The sequence below is a fragment of the Petaurus breviceps genome, unplaced genomic scaffold, assembly GCF_028583685.1.
Source record: "Petaurus breviceps papuanus isolate PSGF00001 unplaced genomic scaffold, PetGlider_PUasm1.0 207, whole genome shotgun sequence".
NCBI classification, from domain to species: Eukaryota; Metazoa; Chordata; class Mammalia; order Diprotodontia; family Petauridae; genus Petaurus; species Petaurus breviceps.
The window spans coordinates 15,730,693-15,757,241 of NW_027185850.1; the positions used below are offsets into that span (position 1 = coordinate 15,730,693).

The 26,549-nt window shown below is 37.4% G+C and overlaps 1 protein-coding gene across 2 annotated transcripts in view; it reads left to right on the plus strand.

Annotated features, from left to right (window-relative positions):
• The first annotated feature begins 4,997 nt into the window (after window positions 1-4,997).
• Window positions 4,998-26,549, plus strand: part of LOC138164918 (cytochrome P450 2J2-like) — a 34,572-nt gene continuing 13,020 nt past the window's right edge. Inside the window, exons 1-6 of one of the 2 annotated variants that reach the window (XM_069092883.1) lie at window positions 4,998-5,569; window positions 7,260-7,422; window positions 13,093-13,242; window positions 15,249-15,409; window positions 18,238-18,414; window positions 25,513-25,648. In XM_069092883.1, coding sequence (XP_068948984.1) covers window positions 5,357-5,569; window positions 7,260-7,422; window positions 13,093-13,242; window positions 15,249-15,409; window positions 18,238-18,414; window positions 25,513-25,648 — 1,000 coding nt within the window. In that variant the 5' untranslated portion in view covers window positions 4,998-5,356. The remainder of the gene's footprint in view (window positions 5,570-7,259; window positions 7,423-13,092; window positions 13,243-15,248; window positions 15,410-18,237; window positions 18,415-25,512; window positions 25,649-26,549) is intronic. The other variant, XM_069092884.1, reaches the window with a different exon arrangement.

Here is a 26,549-nt window from a genome sequence, read left to right on the forward strand (position 1 = left end):
ATGTGGGAATTGACAAGCAGATAAAAAGTGAGTTTTTCAGAAAATTAAAAATCAACACATTCCAAGTGAAAAAAATGTGCATTTCAAGAGAGTCTGTGTCCTATGTTGGCACTCTTTCTAACTCCTCTATGGAAGACCACAGTCATCATGATTCTGTGAGAGAATATCCATGGTTCACTGCTGGCTGTTTTCATAGCCTGACATGTCCCAGGAACTTTCCTTCAGCATAGGATCATTAGAGGAGAGACAGAGACACCAAAAGCAAACTGTCACTGCTTCCCAACCAGGATATACACTTTTCGGAAAAGGACAATCAAAATACCCAATAACCTTTGCTAGTGGTTCCTATTGTTTCAGACTGTGGTCTATTCACGTTAAATTCTTTGAAAGTGTTGAATGTGAGGACAGATTGTAGTGTGGAGATATTGGAAGCAGTAAGACTCACTAGTGGGCTACTGCAATAATCCAGGTGTGATATGACAAAGGCCTACACCAGGGTGGTAGCAGGGTCAGAAAAAAGAAGATGGTACATTCAAAAGAAGTTACAAGGATGAAATCAACAATCCTTGGCACCATTTTGGATGTAGAGAGTGAGAAATAGAGAGGAAGCCAGAATGGCTTCAAGGTAATTAGCCTTGACAGTAATGGAGAAATTAGGAGGTGGGACAGGGTTTAAGGAGAAAGATAAGTATTTCAGTTTAAGATGTCTACTGAATATCCAGTTTCAGATTTCTAAAAGTGATTGGAGATGCAAGATTAGAGATGGAGGTCAGCAGAGAGAGTAGGGCAGGATAGGCAGATTTGAGAACTTTTTGCTGAGAGATGGTCATTAAATCCATGGTAACAGATGAGATCAAGTGAAGTAGTATAGAAGGAGAAGACAGCCCAGGACAGAACCCTGAGGGACATCTGTGGTTAGGCAGTGTGATCTGGAGGAGCATCCAGAAAAGGAGACAGAAGAGGGGTCAGAGATGCTGGAGGAGATACAGGAGAGGAGAATGTTCTGAAAATCTAGAGAGAAGAGAGAATCACCCAGGAGAGGGTGATCGAGAGATCAATGAGAAGGAGGATTAAGGAAAGGCAATCTTTGCAACTAGGAAATCATTAGTAATTTGGAGAGAGCAATTTTGGGCAAAAGATGAAGTTGGAAGCTGGATTATAAAGGATTATGAAGAGAGTGAGAGGAGGCAAGTTGGTGGCTCCTATTGTAGACAGATTTTTGAATATTTAGCTACTCAGGGAAGAAGAGATATGGGATAATGGAATAGAAGGATCATGGAAGTTGTTTGAGGATGGAGGATATGACATGTTTGTGAACAGTAAAAAAAAAAAGAGCAAATAAAGAGAGAAAAAGTGGAAATAAGTGAGACAGGGGAGGGGAATCTGCAGGAGATAGGATGGAAGATGGTCACATGAACAAGTAGATGAGGTCAGCCTTGCTAAGGTGTAAGGACACATCATCATGTAAGACAGGGTAAGAGCATAGTCTTCTCGTTGGTAAAATAAGAATACTAATAGTATCTACCTCATTGATTTCTGTGAGGGTGAAATGAGAAAATATATTTTAAGCACTTTGCAAACATTAAAGTACCAGACAAACATTAGCAATTGATAAATGCACATGGATTTGTGGGTTAACAGATGGACTGATGAAGCCAATGGAGTCACAGGATGCTAAAATCTCCAAGTTGGAAGGGACCTCAGGGGATCTAGTTGGCTTACTTAATCCCATCTTCTATGGAAAGTTTCCCTCAACTCTTCCCAATTCTAGTGCCTTCCCTCTGTTAATGATTTTGTATTCATTATATATATATATATACATATATATATATAAAATGAATAGAAAATCATATATATGATTATGTTGTGTATATTATATATATATGATTGTATATAATATATATTACACACACACACACACACACATATATATATATATATATTTGTATGCTTTCTCCCCTATTATATTATAAGCTGTCTGTAGCAGCAAGCACCCCGGCTTCCCCAGGGTGTCTGCCCATACAGGTTCTTGGATCTGCTTTGTTAAAGGAAAGCAACTCAAAATGGGTTAACAAGCTTACTTTAATCAGACATATATCGTTTACCTTGTTCAGGAGAAAAGGTCAGCACCCTGAACCTCAAAGTATACAGGCATAATTATCAAGACAGAAACATCAAGTAGACAGATTTCCAAATTGTCCAACCATTACATCCATACCCAGTCAACATCTGGGTTTCCACATTCTGGGTTTTTCAAAGCTGGGGGACTCTCAACAACGGCTTCCCAGAATTCAGATCAAACCACAGAACACTTCTCAAAGTGAGTCCCAAAACAAAGCTACACATCAGGGCTTATATAGCCTTCTCCTGGCTCAGAGAATGTAACAACCTCATGGACTCACTGGCCAATCAAGGAGTATCTACTGAAAAACAAGCCTCCCACCCCAGGCTCCAGGTGCACGTTAGCCTAGGGGCAGGGAAGATCTTTAAATCTGCATTTCCATTACACTGTCTGAGGGCTGGGATGGTTCTTTGCCTCTTTTTCTATCCCCAGCACTTAGCACAGTACTTGGCACATAGAAGTCACATGATAAATGTTTATTAATTGATTAATGAATCCCCCCTAAAATATACCTATCCAATGGTAATACAGTCTCTACTTGAAGGACTCAAATCAGCAGGAACCCATTACTTTCATAAGCATTCAGTGAATAAACTTTTTTTAAGTGCCTACTATGTGCCAGATACCATAAATACCAAGAAAGACTCACTATCTAACAGGAAAAGAAAGCCCATTAAAAAGAGCTTAATGGGGGGATGAAAGTCAAGGGAGAGGGGCAAAGCTGAAGTCTTGAAGTCAGGTGGGAAATGATGAGGTGTTTGCCCTGGGTCCTTTCTTTAAATGGAGGATGTAGGAGGAGTTTTTTTTTTTTTTTTTTACCATCCCCCCTCCACTTTCTCCAATCAGAGGAAGGGAGGACCTTCAGGGTAAGGTTATTGAGCAAGTGTGACTTTCAGAGAAGTAATCCCTTTCACTTTTGAACAGATCTAATTGTAAATTTGGGTTTCCCCCCATTGTGTCAAGTCTAAATACCCTATTTTTTTTTTCTAATTCTGCCTTTGGCACCAAGGACAACAAAGATGATCCCTCTTCCACTTGGCAACCCTTTAAAGAACTGAAGACAGCTTCATGCCCAACCCTTTCCCTATAAATACACACACCCTCCTGTAGGCTAAGCATCCCCAAGTCCTTTGATTCTTTTTCCTACAGCATGATCTCAAAGGTTGTTTTTATCTCGAGGTAGGGTGGTGCAGTGGAAAGACCTTTGGATTTGGAGTCAGACACTCTGCAACTACTCATATGACCCTGGGCCACTCATTCCGCTCTGTGAACCTCAGTTCTTCTTGTGTAAAATGAAGAGTTTGGAGTGGATAATTACTAATACCCTTTCTAGTTCTAAAGCTCTAAGTATATGGGGCTTTCTAACCTTCTCTATAGATTACTAGCATCCTTTCTAAGTCCATGGTGCCCAGGCCTGAAGACAATGCTCCAGAGGAGGTCAGATTAGAGGATAGCACAGCATAACCTATCTAGTCCTGTACCCTGTGATTCTCTTAAAAAAAACCTAGGTGTGACACAGCTTTCTTGGCTGCCTTGGCAAAAGGCTTACTAATATTGACCTCACTGTCAATTTGGTCCCCAGCTCTTTTCTCAAACAAACTCTCTCCAGTCATAACTTGTCTATGTTGTATTTTTAAAATTGAGTTTTTTGGTCCCAAATGAAAACTTTAGTTTTACTTGAATTACATTATTTTTTTTGCAAGGGGGAAGGCAGGGCAATTGGGGTTAAATGATTTGCCCAAGGTCTCAAGTCTAGTTTTTGTGTTAAGTGTCTGAGACTGGATTTGAACTCAGGTCCTAATGACTCCAGGGACAGTGCTCTATTTATTGCACTACCTAGCCACCCCACATTAAATTTTTAAATTAAATTAAATTCATCCAACATATTTAAACATAACACATATATGTGTGTGTATGTGTGTATAGATGTATGTACACACAGGCATACATACATAATACATACATACACACGTGTGTGTATTTGCAGATAGATACTTCTGATCTGTGGCCTGGAATCAGCAGAAATGCAGCTGGACTGAGAACTGTTTAGACACTTTATCATCCTATTCACTATTTCTAATACATTTCTCACTTTCAGGGAGGCAGGGTGATGTGGTGACAGAATGTACAGTCAGAGGATCTGGCCTTGAATTCCACCCTGCAAATCACCAGCTGTGTAACCTTGGCTGTTCCAAGCCCTGGACTGGGGTCTGTGGTGATGAACATTGGCATTTTATTAATTTTATTCCAATTATATTGGAATTTTATTTCAATTCCATTGGAGATTTTATTCTACTTATTACAATACAATGAAATTTCTTTTCTCCCATGCAAGTCCACAGACCCACTGATATCTATGTACATACCCATGGGGTCACTGAATCCTAGGTTTAGAAGCCCTCTACATTAGCTCTCAAGCCCATTAGGAGGTCGTTTTTATTTTTATTTTTTGCTTTTTATGGAGGGCAGTTGGGATTAAGTGACTTTCCCAAGATCACACAGATAATATATATATATATGTATATATATATATGTATGTATATATATGTATATATATGTATATATATATATAATATTAAGTGTCTAAGGCCTGATTTGAACTTAGATCCTTCTGATTCTATGGCCGGGGCTCTATTCATTGTGCCACCTAGTCACCCCAAGAGGCAGTTTTTAATAGGGAGAAGTGTGTTGACTTAAACAGCTGAGTTGGATTCCAGTGAAGGCTCTGAAACTTACAAACAGTTTTTGGACCTTTTCAGTTTCCTGGCCTCCCTGGCCCTCAGCCTGGTACTCTCCTAAACAACAGGATGAAATTCTGAGTCACTTCCTGCCTTGAAGATCTGGCCCTGTGATTTGGGCCCCACTGGCTGGGTCTGTCTGTGTGTGGTGCCTTCCTATGATGCTCTGGCCATGTTTTCTCTCTGATTTCCCAGTCACCTTTATGGGCAGAAGATTGTAGGGGTGGGGCGTGTTTGCTCCCAGGAGGCAGACCCTGGCAGAGGGCAGAGGGCTGGGGCACAGAGAGGAGGCTGGCATTCCCTGGGGCTCTCCCTGTCTGCCCTATAAAGCCAGCCCAGGCCACAGCTCCAAGGGGACAAACAGAGCTTGAGCTTTGTCCCTCACATTAACCCTCCTCCCAGCAGCTCCACAGCTGCTGCTGTTACTTCAGAAAAAGGAATAAGAAGAGGGAAGAGGAAGTTGGCTTGTCTGGCCTTGCTGCCAGAGTGGGGAAAGATGTGGTTCCCTCTGGGATCTGTGCTCCATTCTCTTTGGGAAGGAGCCCCCCTGCAGACCCTGTTTCTCCTCTCTGCCATCCTCCTGATCCTGGCAAAATATCTGCAGAAAAGGAGGAGTCATCTTAACTACCCCCCTGGCCCTACTGGGCTGCCCATAGTGGGCAACTTCTTCCAGATGGACTTGAAAAATCCCCAAAAAACCACCCAAAAGGTAAGGAGTGAGATGGGAGGGTGAGAATACCTTGGCTGTGAGGGGGCAGGGGCCATGTGCCCTGGGGAATGTGCAGCCACAAGCCTGGCATCTATCCCTGCTCTGGCCCTATTTGGGAAGCAGCTTCTTGCAGTGGAAAGAACGTCTGGTTTGGGGCTTAGAGGGACTGGGTTCACATTCCCTTCTGACCTGTGGGACCTGGAGAGAAGCACACGGTCATCACTCGTGGGGTGTGTTATTGTTGACATTGTATGTGGTCAGGACTGGATGGCCACTGAGGTCCCTTCTGCCCCAATTTCTGTGATTCTGATCCAATGATATAATAATTGTAAAGTGCTTCACACAGTGAGTGACCCCCATTAAGCATTATAGAAATGTCAACTTTTATTATGATTATTACTATCATTATTACATCTAGAAAGTGATAGGGGAGCTCCTTGAGAGACTGTCTTTTGTTGAGCACACTTCCTGGCACCCAGTAAGCACTTAAATGTTCATTAATACAATGACTGACAATTTGCATAAGCAACCTCTGCAGTCACTTAATATACTAGAGTCAGAGGTACTTAACTTGGCCACTGAATTTTAGCTAAAAAAAATGATCACTGAATCTCAATACACTTGGTTTTCCTTTTGTTTTTTAATTTTATTCTACACAATCAAAAATTTTCTTCTAAGAAGTGACCCAGAGGGTTCACCAGACTAACAAAAGGAAAAACACACACACACACACACACACACACTAAAGGTTAGGGACCCATGGACCCTGACTCCAATATTATGACTTTGGCCAAGCCATGACAAGTCTCTGATCTTCACTTGCCTTGCTGGATGTTAATATAATGTGGCCAACATCCCGGCAGTGTTACTTTCAGTTAAGTTCATCAAACACTAACAATGACTTTTTTTTGCCTACTATATCACTCTGCTGACTGAGTTTTGACAGTGACTTGATGGGTGTCAGTGGGGAAAAGACACAAGTCACCAAATCAATTAACAAACTTTTCATAAACACCTGCTATGTACTAGGTACTGTGTTAGGTACTAAAGATTAAGAAAACAAAAATAAAGTTGCCCCTGCCCTCTGGGGGCTAACATTCTACCCACTCCAATGAACTTGCGATGTTCCAAATGTTAACCTCTAGATCTTTCCCCCATATTAAATTCTGAATTGTTCTTTGTCATATATTCCTAACCTAGTGTGATGCCTTGAATGTAGCAGCCACTTCAGAGCCTGGCATATACTGCCTCTTCCCCTGAAGCTATTGGAATTCCCAATTTCCATCAAAGCTCAGCTTCAGGGGGCGGTCTCCTACAGGAAGCCTTCCAAATTCCTCCCAGGTTCTGGTCTCCCCTCAAATCACTTAGAATTTCCTTTTAATGCATTCTGCATTTACACATATATGCACAGATCATTTCCTTCCAATGGTAATTCCTCAAAAGGAGGAACTGTTTGGTGTTTGGGAGTGTCTGCTCAGCTCCTACCACAGGGCATCGGATATAGTTGGAGCATTCAGTGTTTGCTGGGCTGAGCTGGACTGAATTCAGTGGAATTGGATCAGAATGAATTGAGTGGACTTCACTGGAATCCATGTTTCACACATTACTAGAATGCTATCTAATGACAGTACAGACAAAAAATAGCCTGAAAGGAAATAGAAGTTTGCAACTCAAAACAATTCTTTTTCAGTTTACCAAGAAATATGGAAATATTTACTGCACTCATGTGGGCAATCTTACTTTTATGATGGTTAGTGGATTACCACTGATCAAGGAGGTCCTGGTCAACCAAGGCCATGTGTTTATTGATCGCCCCAAAGTTCCTGTCCACTTCCATGTCATTAAAACATTCGGTGAGTTCTTTGAATTATGATAAATATTTTCATCTTTAGGATTCTTTGAAAGATACCTTTGACTTCTGTTCTTCATCATTCCTGAAAGTTTCCAGTGCTTTTTAGAGATCTTGTGGCTAGTAAAACATGATAGAAAAATAGGACTTCAAAGTTTTCTTACTTCATGTTTGAAATTAGGGGGAGAGGAATAAGATTGGGGAAGAGGGCAATGAGGATGGATAAGGGGCTCAAATTCATCACATAGGAGGATCAGTTAAAGGAGCTTGGAGTGTTTAACTTAAGGACAAGTACAGTAAGTTGGAGGGAAAAGAGAGGCATGATGACTGTCTTCAAGTGTTTCAAAGCCTATTAGTAGAAAAGGTACTAGTTTGTTCTTCTTGGCCACAGAACCAGCAGCAAAGAGGGAGGTTGCAGAGGGGTGTGATTTGGCTTGATGCTGGAAAACCTCCTCACCAGGGGAGCTGTCCATATGTGAAATGGTTTTACTTCAGAAGTGGTAGATTCCCCCTGAGAGGAGGTCTTCCAGCAAAAGCTGTTCAGTATATTTTATTGGTGTTATTTGCTTCGTATAAGTTGGACTGGATGAGCTCTGAGATGCCTTCTGGCTCTGAAGCTCTACGGGTTTATGATTCTGCCTTTAGGCCCTTTGACTATCATGATGGTGCAGGTTCCAGCAAAGCCACCTGCATCTGAAGGAATTCAAAAAAGTGCCAGCTCCAAGTTTCTGTTTTGTTTTTGAATCTTCCTATTTCATTTTATTTTTAATATATGGAATGTAACAAACATTTCTAAAGCACAGTACCATAAAAAAAGATGATGACAAACTAAACTGCAAATCTACTATGGCCAAATTTTCCCCTTTTTTCTACCTTTTCCTCCATTGAGATAGTTACCATAAGGCACAGGTAGGCACACACACATATATATGTATAGGCATAGGCATAGGTATATGTGCAGGAATATGTTTAGGTACATGCGTCTATACATGTAAATGAATAGGAATATGTATATATATGTGTGTGTGTGTGCATTATTCTATACATACTTTAAAAATTTAGTGTTTTATATTTCCCAGTTACATTTAAAAACAATTTTTTAAAATTAATTTTTAAAACTTTGTGTTTCAAATTCTCTCCCTTCATCCCTCCCCAAAGCCCCTGATTGAGAAGACAAGCAATTTGACACACGTTGTATATGTATAGTCATTAAAAAAAAAAAAAAACATTTCCACAATACTCATGTTATGCAAGAAAACATTGGGGCAAAATCTCAAGAAAAATAAAGTAAAAATAAAGTACACTTCAATCTACATTTAGACTACACCAGTTCTTTTTCCAGAGATGGAAAGCATTTTTCACCAGAAGTCTTGGCAGGGTTGTCTTAGATTATTGTATTGCTGAGAATACTAAGGCACTTACAGCTGATCATTTTACGATCTTGCTGTTACTTTGTGCATGGTACACTTGACTTTGCATCAGCTCATGGAAGTCTTGACAGGTTTTCTGAGAGCATCCTGCTCATCATTTCTTATAGGATAATAGCCTTGCATCATAATCACATACCACAATTTGTTAACCTTTCCCCAATTGAGGAGCCTCCCCACAATTTCTAATTCTTTGCCCCACGGAAAGAGCTTCTATAAATATTTTTGTACATATAGGCTCTTTTCCTTTTTGTTCTTTAGCTTTTGGGGATACAGATTTAGTAGTAGCATTGCTAGGTCAAAGGGTATGCATAGTTTCATAGCCCTTTGAGCATAGTTCCAAATTACTCTGCAGAATGATTGGATTTACTCACAACTACACCAACCTTAATGTCTTGTTTTCCCTACATTCCCTCCAACATTGGTCCTTTACCTTTTCTGTCCCTTTAGCCAATCTAATTATTTCAATTTGCATTTGCAATGTATAATCAGTAATGTCTGAATTTTAATTTCTCCAATCGAGTTAGACTGTTTTTTTCACATTGCCATAGACAATGTGTATATAGACAATATGTGTGTGTATTCCTTCTAACTTCTTTGATGATAAGAAAGTTCTTATGAGTTTCAAGTATCATCTTCCCATGTAGGAATGTAAAAAGTTTATTTTTATTAAGTCCCTTATGATTTACCTTTCCTGTTCACCTTTTTGTGTTTTTTTTTTTTGAGTTTTGTATTCGAAAGTCAAATTTTCTATTCAGGTCTGGTCTTTTCATCTAGAATGCTCAAAAGTCCTCTATCTCATTGACTGTCCATTTTTTCTCTGAAGAATTATACTCAGTTTTTCTATGTAGGTGATCCTTGATTACAATTCTAGCTCCTTCACTTTCAGGGGTACTGTATCCTAGGACCACCAACCTTTTAATGTAGAAATTACATTATTCTTGTGTTATCCTGACTGTGGCTTCATGATTTATGAATTGTTTCTTCTTGGCTGCTTATAATATTTTCTCCTTGACCTGAGAACTCTGGAATTGGCTCTTCCTGGTAGTTTTCCTTTTGGGATGTCTTTCAAGAAGTGATGAGTTGATTTTTTCCATTTCTATTTTACCCTCTCATTCTAGAATATCAAGGCAGTTTCCCTTGTTAATTCCTTGAAATACAGTGTCTAAGTATTTTAATGTATTTTTTTTATTTTCCTGTTTTTTAATCAATTTATTTATTTTTAGTTTTAAACATTCAGTTCCACAAGCTTTTGAGTTTTGAATTTTTCTCTGCCTCCCTCTACTTCCCCCTCCTGAAGATGGCATGCAATCTGATATAGGATCTACAGACACATTTATATTAAACATATTGTAACATTAGTCATATTGTAAAGAAGAATGAGAGAGAGAGGGGGGGGAGGGAGAGAGAGAACAAATACTATGATCTGAATTCAGACTCCATCGTTCTTTCTCTGCATGTGGATAGAATTTTCCACCTTAAGCCTTTTGGAGTTGTCTTAGAACCTTGCATTGCTGAGAAAAGCTGTATATCAAAGTCAGTCATTGCACAGTTGAGTGTAATTGTGTAAGATATACTTCTAGTTCTGGTCACCTCACTTAGCATCAGTTAATATAAGTTTTTCCAGGTTCTTATGATGTCTGTCTGTTCATCATTTCTTATAGCACAATAATATTTTATTACATTTATATAACACAGCTTGTTCAACCATTCCGCAATTGATGGCCATTCCCTCAATGGCCAATTCTTTGCCACAACAAAAAGAGCTGCTTTGAACATTTTTTTTGTACAAGTGGTTCCCTTTATTATTTTTATGATCTCTTTGGGGTACAGCCATGGAAATGGCATTACTGGGACAAGCAGGATATCCATTTTTGAAGTCCTTTGGGCATAGTTTCAAACTGCTCCCCAAAATTGTTGGAAAAATTCACAGCTCCATCCACAATGTATTTGTGTTCCAATTTTCCCACTCCTCCAGCATTTATAATTTTCCTGTTTTGTCATGTTAGCCTATCTTAGAATTTTGGTGTGGTACTCAAGAGTTGTTTTGCTTTGCCTCTTTCTAATCATTAGTGATTTAGAGAATTTTTTTTTCATTTTAACATGTGACTACAGATAGATAGCTTTAATTTATTCAGCTATAAACCACCTTTTCATATTATTTGAAGATTTATCATATGAGGAATGACTTGTATTCTTAAAATTTGAAACAGTGTTCTATATATTTTATAAATGAAGCCTTTCTCATAGATACTGTTTGTAAATTATTTTTACCAATGTTCTGATTCTATTCTAATCTTATTTTCATTGGCATTGTTTGTGAAAAAGTTTTCCAATTTAACATAATCAAAAGTATCCATTTTTCATTTCATAATGTTCTTTCCTCTTTTGTCATAAATTCTTCCATTCTCCACAAATCTGAGACATAAACTATTCCTTCCCCTTCCCCCCATTTTCTTATAGTATCAGGCTTTATGTCTAAAGTGTGTACCCATATTTACCTTATTTTGGCATAAGGTGTGAGATATAAGTCCATGCCGAATTTCTACCATACTATTTTACGGTTTACTCAGCAATTTTTGCAAAATAACATTTTCTTATCTCAGAAGCCGAGGTCTTTGGGTTTATCAAACAAGAGAATATTATAGTTATTGATTACTGGGTTTTGTATACTTAACCAATTCCAATAACCCCTCTAGATTTTATGCAGCACAAAGAAGTTATAATGATTGCTGCTTCATACTACAATTTAATATTTTGTATGGATAGGTCACAGTCTGCAGAATTTCTTTTCATGAATTCTGTTGATATTCTGAACTTGTTCTTCCAGATGAATTTTGTTAATATTTTTCCTAGCTCTATGAAATAGTTTTTGATAATTTGGTTGGTATGGCCCTGAATAAGTAAATTAATTTAGATGGAATTATCATTATTATATTACTCTTCACTCTTTAGTGACAAAACCTTCTGTTAACCTTCTAGAACTTAAATGACCCTAGGGCAGTTGCCAGAAACTGTCTCCCAAGTTGAGATCTCCTGCCTAGGAGCCACATCAGGGGAAGGAGGCAGCCAGGTGATATATTGCATAGAGGGCTGGGGCAGGAAGACCTTAGTTCAGCTCTAGCCTCAGATACTTTTTACTTATGAGATTCTTGCTAAGTCACCTAACTTGTTTCTCAGCTGTAAAATGGGAATAATAACAGTGCTGCCTCCCAGTGCTACTGTGAGGATAAAAGGAGACAGTATTTATAAAATGCCTTGCATTGTGCCTAGCACACAATTTGTGCTTAATAAATGCTTATTCCCTTCCCTCCTGTTTTCTTTTCCCAGTTGGAGGCCACTGTGGAAGGACTACTCTATTTTTTTCTGTGATCTAAGTAGTGATATAGAAACAGTGGGAGCTCTCCCTTGTCATAAAAAGCAACATATCCCTAGACAATTCCATTCTTTGGTACTTTACAAAAATAATATGCCTGGGCCCCAAGCTCTGCATAGCAAAGATCCATGCCTGGAAAGGAGTATCCCAGGGTCCCTATTCTATCTACCCCCTCCCATTCCTTGGTAGAGAGAAACAAGGTTGACTGTTTAATATTGTAATATCAGCAAGGTGGGGTGGCTTTATTAATTCAAGATGACATCAAGCAAAGGGGGAACCATGAGCTTGTTGGTGGCATTTAAAGCACCCATAGGCCAAGGCATAACTGCACTGCCTGGATCAAGGCACTGATGAAATCAGCAAGGGCCACATGAGAGGGCTTAGACTATTCAAAGTGCACTTGGCCATCCATATTAAGACTTGGGCTCCTCCCCCATCCATAACTGTCATCTTCAAAGTACAAACTTGTCCAGATGCCAGTTATTTCTGACTGAGGAAATCAGAAGCACATATTTATGCAACCCACCACACATGGCCTGCTTATAGACCCTGCACACCACTGAGCCTTAAGCTCTCCCTCTGTTTTGTCTTTTCCACATCTTTTCATATGCCATATAGTTGAAGTTTTAGTGGTATTTCTCCAATAAGTGTGTAAGTCCCTTGGGAGCTACAACTGTGTAGTCCTTATTATTTTTATATCTAGCACAGTGTTTGGCACACAGTAGGGTTTTAAGTGCTTGTTCAGTTGAATTTCATTTCTCATAGAGAGAAAAACCAAACCAGTAAAATTACAGATCTTTTGAAATATTGATATATGTTACTTTATCATCATCATCATTTTTATTTCATGATTATTATTACTATTACTTAGGCTTGGTAATGTCTAATGGCCAAGCATGGAAACAGCAAAGAAGATTTGCCTTAATGACCCTAAGGAACTTTGGCTTGGGAAAGAAGAGCTTGGAAGCCCGGATCCAGGAAGAGGCCAGGTATCTCATTGAGGCTATCAGGGAAGAACGAGGTGAGCACTCGTCAGGCAGAAATATTTTCAGTTGCTTCTTCTTTTCCTTTTGGACAAATGATCAAATGCATAGAATCTGTAACTGTGGGTGGCAGGAGCAGGGAAAGAGGAGTCATCTCTGCACTAGAGACAGGCAAAATGTCACAGCCCCTGTAAACCTGGGAAGGTTTTCAAAGATCGAGCTTACTCTCTAGGAAGAAATGAGACAGTAAACAAAGAAAGGAAGCCTTTATGATCTGTTCTCATAAATGCCATTATAATTGTGTTCTTCTATGAAAAGATAAATCCTTCATGTTTCCCTCCTTAAAGTGTCACAGTCATGACACTGCCTTGGCTGTCCACTCCAGGAAGTCCCTACACACACACACACACACATACCCCTGCTTCTTTTCTCTCCTGCTATCCTTCTCTAACTCTTTCTTTCTAGTAGTCATCCTTTCTATTTACTGAATCACTGATTTGCTTATGTCAGTGTCTTGCTTCTCATTTTTCTTTTTCTTCATATACACACGGACACACAAACATCTATAAATACATACATACACAGGTGTATACATATTCCTCTCTTAATTTTTCAAAAATTTTAATTACTTTTTCAATTAATCATTTATTTTCTTTCCTTCATCTTCCTCCTCTCACTGGAAAATCCTAGTAACAAATATACAGAGTCAAGCAAAAGACATTTTTCCACTAGCCATGACCAGAAACATATATTTCATTATGTAACCTAAGTCTGTTTTATGTAACCTAAGTCTGTATGTAACCTGTCTTTCAGGTGGTGGGTGGCAGGTGGCATCTTTGGTTCCCTGGGATTGTAGTTGGTGTTGCATTGATCAATGTTCTTAAGTATGTCCAACATATCTTTATCTTCACAATGTTGTTATAAACATGCATCCTTCTACACTTCCTCCTCTTTTTATGCTTCTTCTTTTTCCTTCTCCAACATCCAATCCTCATCCACTTCCCCTTTGTCTTCCTCTTCTTCTATTTTCTCTTATTATTAGAGATTAAAGGTAAGAATGAACCCTGCAGCCCATATATTCAATCATCCCTCCCATTTTGCAGACAAGAAAACTGAGTGAAGCAGTTAAGTGACACGTAAGGTCATTCAGTCAATAATTATTAATCAAATGCCTATTATATTGCAGGCACTGTGCTAAATCCTGGGAATGTAAAGAAAGGAAAAAGATAATCCCTGCCCTCAAGTAGCTCCTAATCTAAGGGGGGATACAACATTACAACAACTATGTACAAACTCTATGAACAGGAGAAGCTGGAATTAATCAATGGTGGGAAGACAGTACATCTAAGGTCAACAGGCTAGTCTGAGGTTGGATTTAGTAAATGTCTGAGGGAAGCCAGGGCTTCCTGGATTCAGGTCCAGCGTGTCATGCAGTTCCTTACACTGCCTCCCTTCTTTATTCATCTTCTCATATCTTTTATTTTCATTCCTCTATCTCCAGATGTAACTTCAGCTCTACTGCTCACATGCATGCAAGTAGCTTACAGGTATAAATATGGGTATGGCTATATGCACACATACTTCTTATGCACACGTGTGCCCATGCCCATTACACAGAAGGGCACATCTTTGTGAACATATTGACGTGATATGTCAGATTCAGAATCATAGACAAAGGTTAGAAAGGCCTTCAGAGTTCATATAGTCCATCCCCCTCATTTTACAGATGTGTTCATGGAGGCAAAGAAAGATAAAAGAATTTGCCCAAAGTCCTGTAAGTCAGCTATGCTGAAACAAAATATTTCAATTAATTAATAATTCTTCACTAACATATTAGAAAATGCATACGTTCTTTTCTTTTTCTCACATCTATTTAAACAGTAGCTGGTTATAGAAAAATAATAAAAAGCAGATTGTGCTGGTGGGGAGGAGAGAGATGAGGAAATAAATGTTTAGGAGAAAAAGATAGAAAGTTCTGCTGGGTTTTTTAAAGAGCATGAGTTAAATGAAGAGTGATCTGCCCCCTTTCTCTTCTGGTTCACAGGACAGCCCTTTGACCCCCACTTTCAGATCAACAATGCTGTTTCCAATATCATCTGCTCCATAACTTTTGGGTATCGCTTTGACTACCATGATGCTCAGTTTCGGGAGCTACTGAAGAGTTTGGATGATATCTTGCACCTTGAAACCAGGTGGGAATGTCAGGTAAGAGGCCATCCCTTCCGATGCAGGGAGGGCTCAGCCTCACTTTGTCCATGAGCTTCCTCCATGGGAAAAGAAACTAGCATGTCTGTGAGAGGTTGGCAGGTGCTGAGTCAGCATGTGCATGAATTCCTCTAAGCAGTGAAAGGAATTCAAAAGGGAAGAGGAAAGAAGCAAGATTTTTATAAAAAGTGACATGAAAGAACATGCCTGGAGTAAGCAATGCTTTCCCAGAACACTGTGATCTCCAAATAATGAGAGGCAAATTTCTATACAGTTTTCATTTTTTCTAAGATCTTTACTAAGATTATCAATTTACAAGAATTTAGTAGGGATCTACTGTGTGCCAATTTGTGTGCTATGTACAGTACTTCTTAAACTGTGGGGCCCAACACCATATGGGGTTGTGTGACTGAATGTGGGGGTTCCTAAAAAATGGTAACAGTTAAAAGTTTCTGAACATACACTGAACAAAATTAATTCAAAATAAACTTGTAATGAATCTGAGGTGTTTCTTGAAGTGGTTGCCCATGTTGCATCATGCAACTTTCACTGCAGCCTTGATTCAGAACACTCAGCAAGTGCACTTTGCACTGTGCATGCCATCACTCCAGGAAACACCACAGAAGCATCTCAAATCATATTCAAGACTATTGCATCTAATGAATTTCAGTGTATTTACTCTCTTTATTAAATCATTAAATGACTTTTGGATTGGGATTAGGAAAGAATTTCTGACAATTTTTGAAATAGCCTAAACATATGTCTGCCATTTTGTACTATGCATTTATGTGAAGTGGAATTTTTGGTGTTATAATAATGATCAAAATATCGATCAATTTTGAAAAAAATGTTGAAGGAGCTCTAAATCACGCACTATCAAATATTCTGCCAAGATTTTTTTTAGGAAAAAATAAAGAAGCACATTCATATCACTATTATGCAAATTTGCCTTCATCTTTAATACATGGTAAAATTATATTGTATCAAAGAATTGTTTTAAAATATAATTCTTCATGATTTATTATCATGAAATCTTTTATTTATATGGCTATTTTATATACCTATATACCCTGGGTTGCATAAAAATTTCTCAGGAAAAAAGGGGTCATGAATTGAAAAAAATTAGGGGACCCTATGCTAGGATAGGGAGATACAATGACAAAAATGGAAAGGTGGCTGAACTTGAATAGTTTACATTGTATTGGAGGGGACAGCATGCATTCAAATAAATGTATATGCAAATAAATAAAGGGAAAAGTTTTGGTAGGAGCAGCATTAGATGCCAGGAGAGCCAGGAAAGGCTTCATGGAGAAACTGTCTCTTGAGCAGAATTTGATGGAAACCAGAAATTTTATCTTTACTTCTGCGTGGGAGAAAGAGAAGAGGAGAAGAAGAATAAAGCATCAGAAGAAGCAGAAGCAGAAGAAGAAAATGATGATGATGATGAAGAAGAAGAAGAAGGAGGAGGAGGAGGAAAGAAAGAGAGACAGAAACAGAGAGACAGACAGACAGAGATGGAGAGACAGGTACAGCGAGAGACAATGAGAGAAGAGAGAGAAAGAGAGATAGAGACAGATGGAGGAGAAGGAGTGAAGACAGAAGGGAGGGAAGAAGGAGGGAAGTTCAGAGACTGACATAGACTGCTAGAGAAAAGTAATGAAAGAGGCAGAGAGAATAAACACAATCAGAGTGATATGGATGATTTAAGGGCTTACATTTTTGGTTTGCAAACTGCTTCAAATATATGTTCCCACCTCAGTGCCTTTGCATTGGCTATCTCTCATGCCTGGATGTTCTCCCTCCTGCCTTCTCTCCCTTGGCTTCCTTCAAAAATCAAATGAAGTTTCACCTTTTCTTGCAAGATATCTTTCCCAGTTGCTGCAGCTGCTAATGATTTTCCCTCTGAGATTACCTTTCAATACTCTGCATATGTCTTGCACATACCTTGTTACTTCCATGGAGTAACTCTCACTACAATGTAAACCTCTTGAAGACAAGGACTGGCATTTTCCCCCATCCATTGCAGGCCCAGCACTTAGCACAGTACCTAGCAAATACTACGTGCTTATTAAATATTTTTGATTAACTGATTTTTTATACCCTCACCACTACCCCTTGAGGTAGTTACTATTATTATCCAGATTTTATATTTAAGAAATAAGAGGCTAAGAGAAGTTTATGTCTCACCTCCAGCCAATTAACATCTGAATCAGAATTCTAACTCAGGTCTTCCTGAATCTTTCTCTATCACACCATCCATTCTGCCTCCTAGTTGGTCAGTGAGCGAGGTTCACCAAAAGAGGCATTGACTCATGATTTCACTTAAGCCTTCAGGAGTCTGGCTATGGAAGAAATTGATGGAAAGTGGGGAATAACAGTAATTCTCATTTCTCTAAGAGGAACAAAATTGTAATTCAAGAGAAGGGAACTCCGTGGGATTAAAATTGAAACATGTGCCACATGGTAGCAAATACTCTATAAATAATCTCTCCCCTCCTTCTCTTCATGTCATGATGCTGCCTAGATTGGTGATATCTTGGAAGAGTTGTTTAGGTGCATCAGGATGTTGCCAAGGGGCTGGTATGTGAGATAAGGTATAGCTGGATCCTAGCTTGGGTGTCAGGAAAGAAATAGTATGGAAGGATAGACAGCAATCACAAGAAAGGAGATTCCAGGAGTGATTAGACATGGAATTGTTGTAAATTCCATGACATAAAAATAGCCAAGAATCCTGGACTGACTTAAGATGAGTTAAATGAAGAGTCAGGGCAACCTAACAAGAAATGACATTAATCACTCCTCTCCTTACCCCCTTTTATATTATTCAGCTTTTCAATATATTTCCTTGGATAATGAAATTCCTGCCAGGAACTCACCAGAAGCTCTTTAAAGAATGGAGGAAGGTAGAAATATTTGTAGAAGGTATCATCAAACAACATAAGGAAGATTTAAACCCAGAGGAGACCCTGGACTTCATTGATGCTTACCTGAAGGAGCTGTCCAAGGTAATAACAGAAAGTGGTTACTATGTGTTTAAAACTAAAAGAAGGGTGAATATTTGGGGTTAAGTATGCTAAAAAATATACCAAACTTTATATCTACCTCATAATTTAAATCTCTTTTCTCAATTACAACCCTGGAAAGTAAAGAGTGTAAGTAATGGAGCTTGCCAGTGGAAAGCCCACAATTTTTACATAGACCCAGAAAGGACCAGAGGGCTCGTTGAGTTCAACACCCTGATTTAATGTGGGGGGGGGGGTGATGGGAACCGAGGCATAGAAAGGTTAATTGACTTGCTCCAATAACATAGCTATTTGGAATCTGAGTCTGGATTTAAGCCCAGCTCTTTCTGTCTCTATTTTATAGAGTGAGATTAAGTCTTGCCTCTCGTATTTCATCCCTTTCAATTCATCCCTCTGCACTTCATTTTTCTCATCATAACATTAAGATTTTCTATCTACCCCCTATCCTGTCCAGCATCATTATGTGTATATTGTTTGCAAATCTCAAATACTCTAAAAATAGGCTGAATTATCAGTATTATGTGTGCAATTAAAATGTTGCCTCCTTAGATAATGTGTCAATAGTAGAACACGTGGGCAGCATTGCAGTCCATGTCACTCTTGAGTATTATAAACTCAGATTAAAATGTTATTTAGAAATATTTAACAAAATAAAGAAAAATGTATCCGATAGTACATAACATAAGTCAATATGTAGCCCCCAGGAATTATTACATATGTTTTACCAGTCCCATTTCTTTTGAGTTTGACACCATTGGAGTTTCTTTCCAACTTCAATGTTTTGTAATTATATCCTGTATAGTTCAAGAATGCTGGAACTCTATTTGAATTCCTCATCCTGAACTCATCAGCCAAGTTTACATGGGAAGAAACCATTTCTCTAAGTTTCAGTTTATTCATTTGAAAAATGGGTACAGTATTATTAGTACTACCTGCTTCATAGGATTATGGGAAAAGTAACTGACAAATTGTAAAGCATGTCAATTCTATTAGGGTTCCCGTTATTGAAAGAATGAATAAATGGGGTAAAATATCTTTTGTTACCTAGAAAAAATATTAATGCTAAGTAATGAAAACAAAAAAAAAACCAACTGCAACTTAGATGCATGTGGCACTTCACAGCTTGCAATATGTTTGGTTTTGTTTATCCTCTCCGACCAATGTTATGAGATAGCTACCACCAGTATTATCTCCATTTCACAGATGAAGCAACTGAAACTAAAAGAGACTAAAGATTTGTCCCACACTCATGGAGCATGGACATATGAATGCTGCTCTTTTGATTTAGTTCTCTCTTTTAAAAGCATGAAACAGGTGAGGGATTAACTTGGAACTAAAGGAAGGTCATCCAACTACATTGCACATAAATACAGCACTGGACTTCCAGTCAGGAAGAACTGATTTTAAATATGACCTCTGACACTAGCTATGTGACCCAAGGAAAGTGACTAAACCTCTGTTTGCCTCAGTTTCCTCAATTTGAATTGGGGATGATAACATCTCCTGCTTCACAGGGTTGTTTTAGGATCAAATGAAAACTTATTTGTGAAACCCTTTTCACTATGTTAGGCACATGGTGGGAGCTATACAAAAAGATTAGCTATTATTATTCTTAATTTTACAGCAAGCTTTGTTCTTGCCAGAAGAAATGTCAGCAGCTGCTAACAGGTAAATGGATAGATCTTTAGCAGGGAGAAAGTAAATGTAATGAGAATGATAATGAGGATGAGGAAGAAAAAGAGAAGGGACAGGACGTGGAGGAGGAGTGGATAAGAAAGGATGAAGAAAAGAATGAAGGAGATAAAGTGAAGGAGAGAAAAAGGAGAAGAAATAAGAGAAAGAGGAGAAGGAGGAGGAGAAAGAATTTAATACAAATAAAGATGCAAATTCAACAGAAAATTCTCTAGATCTGGCACATTAGGTTCTTTTACCAAGTCCATATCTTGGTGAGATGATCGAAAAATCCCTTTGCTTCATAGTCACCTCCTAAAAAGTTAACTCCCGTGCCCATTCTTTGTGTATATGTGGCACTGGAGGCATGGTTGAAAGGTGATCATGCACACAGGGCACACCAGGGCCTGATGGAGCAGAGTAGTTGATTTAGGTCAGACTCCAGGATTCAGTTGCTAATTCTGTCATTTTTAACTCTGTGATTCTAGAGAATTCTTCCAATTGTCTCTGAGTTTCAGTTTTCTTACCTGTAAAACACAAATCCTAGATACCTGCATGGATTTGATGAGAAAAGTACACATAAGAAGCCTCTCACCCAAAAAATATAGGAGCTCTCAGAGGTGGAACCAAGATGGTAAGATAGTGGACATTAGGCAGGGAGTTGCCTAACATCTCCCGTTTCCCTGGAAATAACTTTAAAATAAGAGAAAAAAAGAATTCTAGAGTGACAGAATCAGCAAAAGGAAAGGTTCCAACAACTTTCCAGGTCAAAATCCCTTAGGGGGACTGCAGAACAGGCCTGTCTTACTTGGGTAAAATGGAAGCACAGAACAGCACAGGAAGTCTAAGGGCAAGTTAGTGGGAGATGCAAATCCCAGCACATCAGCAACCTGGCTAAACATGCTAATGGCACAGTAGATCATCTGTGAGGCCTGTACCCAGGTTGTAACAGGTGAGTTGCCAACAACCAAAGTCTAGTACAACAGGTACTAATAGATCAAACTATTCCAGAGCAACAGCTGACAACTCCAGAGCAAACCTCAACAGCAAGCCAGCCACCAAGCTCCAGGCCTCCAGCACAAGAAGCTTGAGACAGCTCCCCCTGTGCCCCAGGAATAGATCTCAACTTTAGATAGTAACAAAGGAGTCTGGAAAATTATAAAAAAAAAAAAACTTTTTAAAAGTCTAATCATAGAAAGCTACAAGCATGATAGGGAAGGTCAAAACACAATCTCAGAAGAGGACAAAAATGTCAAGATGCTGACATGTGAAGACTCAGAGGGGAATACGAATTGGTCTCAAGCCTAAAAACTCCTCCTGGATGTGCTCATAAAGTATTTTAAAAACCAAAGAAGAGAAGTGTAAGAAAAATTATTCAAAGAAATCAATACTATAGAAGAGAATCATGAAAATTAGAGTCAACAGCTTACAAAAATTAATTGAAGAAAACAACTTCTTAAAAAGGGAAGTTGCCTGAATGGAAAAGGAGGCACAAAAGGTAACTGAAGAAAATAATTTCTTAAAAATTTGAATTGGGCAAGTGTAAGGTAATGACTCTATGAGATATCAAGACTGTCAAACAAAATAAAAAGGACAAAAAATAGAAGACAATGTAAAATACTTCACTGGAAAAAAAAAACAATTAACATGGAAAATAGATTGAGAAAGAACAAGCCATTCTGGGAAGATGGTGGAGTAGGTCAAGAACTTCCAGGCTCTAATGATTTCCCCCACTAACAAAGAGAAAATCACGATGAAATGAATGTAAAGGAGAAAAAATAAATGAGTAAAGGAGTTGTCCTTCTCATACATTTTAAGAGAACTTCAGAGAAGCCTCCAGGGGCTGAGGTTTGGTCTGAAGGAAGTGTAAAGACCTCTAAGTCAACTCTTCTGAATCAACAAACTGTAGAACCTGAGAGAATCAGACTGGGTCTCAAGAAATCACACCTCAATTTTCATATAATTCATGGTCTGAAGAAATTTTACCTCGGGAACTTTTACCTTATAAATTTTAATCTAAAGAATGGCAAAGGCTGAGTGAGAGAACATGAAAGATCTATTCTTTTCCAGAAATCAGGCCCAGCACTGATTGCAAGACATGATCAATCCCTGACTGTGACTGTGGTCAATGAGGAGTGAGTACATGAGAGGTTAGAGAAATACCACAAACAATAACATCTTCTAGAGAGCAGGGCTGAGACTTTGGGTAGGAAGGGAAGAATCCCTGAAGCTGAACCACCAGACAGAATTAAGAAAACAAGGGTAAGAAGCACCTGAGGTCTAGGGCACAATTTCAGATTAAAATTATTGAACATAATAAAATTAAAATTATTGAACATAACAATATTAATCTGTAAAAATGAAATATGTCTCATTTAAAACAAAAAATTATTAAGAAAAAGAAAAAGAACCCTACCACTGATAGCTACATTGTTACAAAAGAAGATCTGGCTTCATATTCAAAGGTGAGGTAAAAGAAAAGCCACTGAACCACTAAAGAGTAATGTCAAATGGTCACAAATTAAAAAAGAAAACTTAAAAGAAAATAAAAAAGTAATTCAAAAATCAAATAAGAGAGAATGAGGAAAATTTAGAAGAAAATTAAAAATGTAAGAAAATTATGGAGAGCTACTTGAATACAAAAAGAGAATCATATGGAAGAAAAGAATTCCTTTTAAACTAGAAATGGGCAAGTGGAATGAAAAGAAATTATAAGACAAGAATATATAATAAAGCTAGAAAAAATAGAGAGTCTGAAACATTCGAAAAAATACTGATTCAGAGAAAATATTAAGGAGATAAAATTGGATAAAAAATTATAAGTAATTATTTTAAAAATTATTAAATTAAAAATTGCCCTGAAGTTCTAGAACAAGAAGGTAAAGTAAAAATTAAAAAAGAATTCAATGATTACTACCTGAAAGAAATTCCAAGAAGAAAAATTACAGGAATGTTATAGCCAAGTTTCATAAATCCCAGGTTAAAGAGGAAATATTTATTATTATTATTATTATTATTATTTTAAGCAATCGGGTTTAAGTAACTTGCTCAAGGTTACACGGCCAGTCATTTCTGGGTGTGGTGCTAAGTAACTGAGCCCGGATTTGATCCCCAGGTCATCCCGACACTGGAGCTGGTGCTCTTACTCGCTGTGCTACCTGGCCACCCCAAGAGGAAATATTATTAAAAAAATAAAACAAGGAAAAAATAACAATTTATATACTGCAGAAAAAAACAACAACCAGGATTTCACAAGACCTAGAAGTTTCCGTACTAAAAGATCTTAGTTCTTGGGAAATTATATTTCAAATAGCAAATTGGGACTGCATCCAAGAATAACTTATTCAGTAAAGTTGGGTATAATCCTGAATGAAAAAATAGATATTTGATGGACTGAAAAACTTTCAAGTGTTTGTAACCAAAATACCAGACCTCAAAGGAAAATTCAATACAAAAGAGCTGGAAGAAATATAAGGAAATCATTAAAGAGTAATTATAATGCTATGATTAAAGTCAAACTTTGCTTATGATATATGAAAATGTTCTTAACATTAGTAATTTTTAGTAGTAATAGTATTTTTTTAAACTGTTACCATTACAGAAATAGTTTGAAAGAAAGGTTTGGGCTGAATTGAGTATGATGAAGCAATTATAAAATAAAATTGTATAGGAAAACCATAAAAGGATAAAGTGTTTCATAAATATGGAGCATGAAAGGAAGAATTAATACAGAGCAAGCAGGTGGGGGTAAAGGGCTGCTAATATTGAACCTTTAATCTCGTCTGGATTGAAGAGGAAAGACCATATTCATCTAGAGAGGTTTAAAAGCCTTACGAACTTCTTGAGAAGTGATGGAGAAGAGGGAGAGGCCATTAGCAGATTATATAAATTAAGGTTAGGAGGGTCAGGTGAGTAGATAAATAAGGGGCTTTTAGAGGGTTGGCTAAAATAAGAATAGGGGGGTAAAAGGAGAAGATAAGTAACAGGGATAGGATGTAAAGAGACTGAGAAGGAAAATAGGAAGTAAAAATAAGATGGAAATTGACAAATAGTTATTATAAAGTAAAATGTAAATTAGTAAAAATAATAACACAATACATTTGGAATAACAAAATGTCAAGAATATTAAAGGAAATCATTTTTTAAAAGTATACAGGAAGGAATTTTAGCAATACCAGACCTCAAATGTATTTAAGACACTAATTATCAAAACTATCTGATAGTAGCTGACCAATCGAAAGACAGATGAATGGCATAGTAAACCTGTAATTTACAGCAACAAATAAAATAATTTTATATTTGAGAAGTTTAAAGTCTTAAAATTCTGGGATAAGACTCCATTATTTGATAAAAATTGTCTGGAAAACTGGAAGCAGTATGGCAGAAACTGGTCATAGACCAATATCTTACATCATTTACCAAGGTAAAGTCAAAATGGATTCATGACCTAGATAAAAATAGAGATTTTGCAAGAAAATTGAAAGAAAACTGAACATTTAATTTATGAGTCTTATGGATAGGAGAAAAACTTATGAATAAACAAGAATTGAAGAGCAAAGTTAGGTATAAAATGAATAATTTCAATTACATTAAATTAAGAAGGGTTTCTACAAATAAAACAAATGCAGCCAAGATCAGAAGAAAAGGAGAAAGTGGGGGTGGGGAGAATTCTATAGACAATTTATTAGATATGGGTCTCATATAAATATATAAAGAACATTATCAAAACTAAAAGAATATGGGTCATTCTCCTGTTAATATATTGTCAAAGCACTTAAAAGATACCTTTTCCAGAGAAGAAATCAAAACAACTTATAGCAATATGAAAGATGATCTAAATCATTATTGAAAAATTGGCAAGAATACACATTATTTTCCAATTGACAAATGGTTAAAGGACATGAACAAGCATTTTCATATGAAGAAAACAAATCTATCTGTAATTGTACCAAAATTCTCTAAATCACTATTTATTAGAGTAATGCATATTAAAAAAAAACCTTCAGGGTACCTATAGATTTGCTAATATGAAATAAAAGGCTAAGGATGAAGACCGTAGAGGATGGGGTAAATTTAGGAAAAAAGCACATATATAACCTATATCAAAATGCTTACCATCTTTGGGGGGGTGTTGAGAAGGAGGGAGAAAATTTGGAACTCAACATTTATTAAAAAGAATGCTAAAATTGTCTTTTTCATGTAGTTGGAAAAATATTTTTTCAAAGATAAAAAAAGAAATAGAAGCTCTCATTCTAAGGAACAGTTACTGCATCCTTGGGTGTTAATGTGAAACCTAGGATCTGGACCTGGATCCTCCTAAGGCCCCACTGAGGGTGTAGGACCTCATAATTAGAGGCAGTCATTATTATTTTTTTATTAACCAACTGATGCTTACCCTTTCAATTTAAGGATAACATCCATTCTAGTTTTGAAGAAAAAAATCTAGTCTTCTGCACCCTGGACCTCTTCTTTGCTGGAACAGAAACAACTTCAACCACTCTGAGGTGGGCACTGCTGTATATGGCCGTTTATCCAGAGATCCAAGGTACAGTAATGATGCCAGTCTATGAACCCCTGTAGAAGTCTGCCCAGAAGAGTTCCTATTTAGAAAACTTGAATGTTTGCCAAGTACTTTGCATACATCATCTTCTTTCAATTCTCATTGGAATAAAACAGTGATTATCATTTTTCACAATCATGCAGAACCTTTTTTAACATCAACATTTCATTTAGGTCCCCAGGTGATGGAGGTTGTAGATTTGGGCAGTAGAGCAAGTATAGTATTTGGAGGAAGGAAGATGTATGTTTGAATTCTGCCTCAGGAACTCACTAACCATGTGACACTTAGTAAATTACACAATTTCTTTCAAACTTTGTGTCCTTACCTGTAAAATGGGGATAATGATAGCTGTTACTGCAAAAGGTTTTAATGAGGATCAAACAAGGTAACAAACATGAAGTGCTTTGCAAGCCTTAAAGTTTCATATAAATACCAGATATTTTTATTTTATTATTATTATTGTGCACTATAACTTTTTGATTGAAAAGGTATATGATAATAAAGAGTAAAATTTTTAAAAATGTATTTGTATCCTCTTACATATGATAAATCTCCACAGATTTCAAAACAGAAATACTTCAGTGAAAGATGCATTAAAAATTGAATCTACAGAAAGATATAATGTCTTTAGATTTAGATTTGAAAGGTATTTTAGAGGCAATAAAGTCCACTCTATCTCTTAAGGCAAAGAATGATTCAAAATGACCCTCAACCCCCTGCTACTTCAATAAAAACACTAGAATGATGGGAAATGGACTAAGAACTACATTGGTGCTAAGAATCACAGTATCAACAAGCAGTAATTTAATTATAAGATAAACTATACTATATTTATATTGCATATTTTTACTATATCTTATATTGTATATTATGTGTATTAACCTAT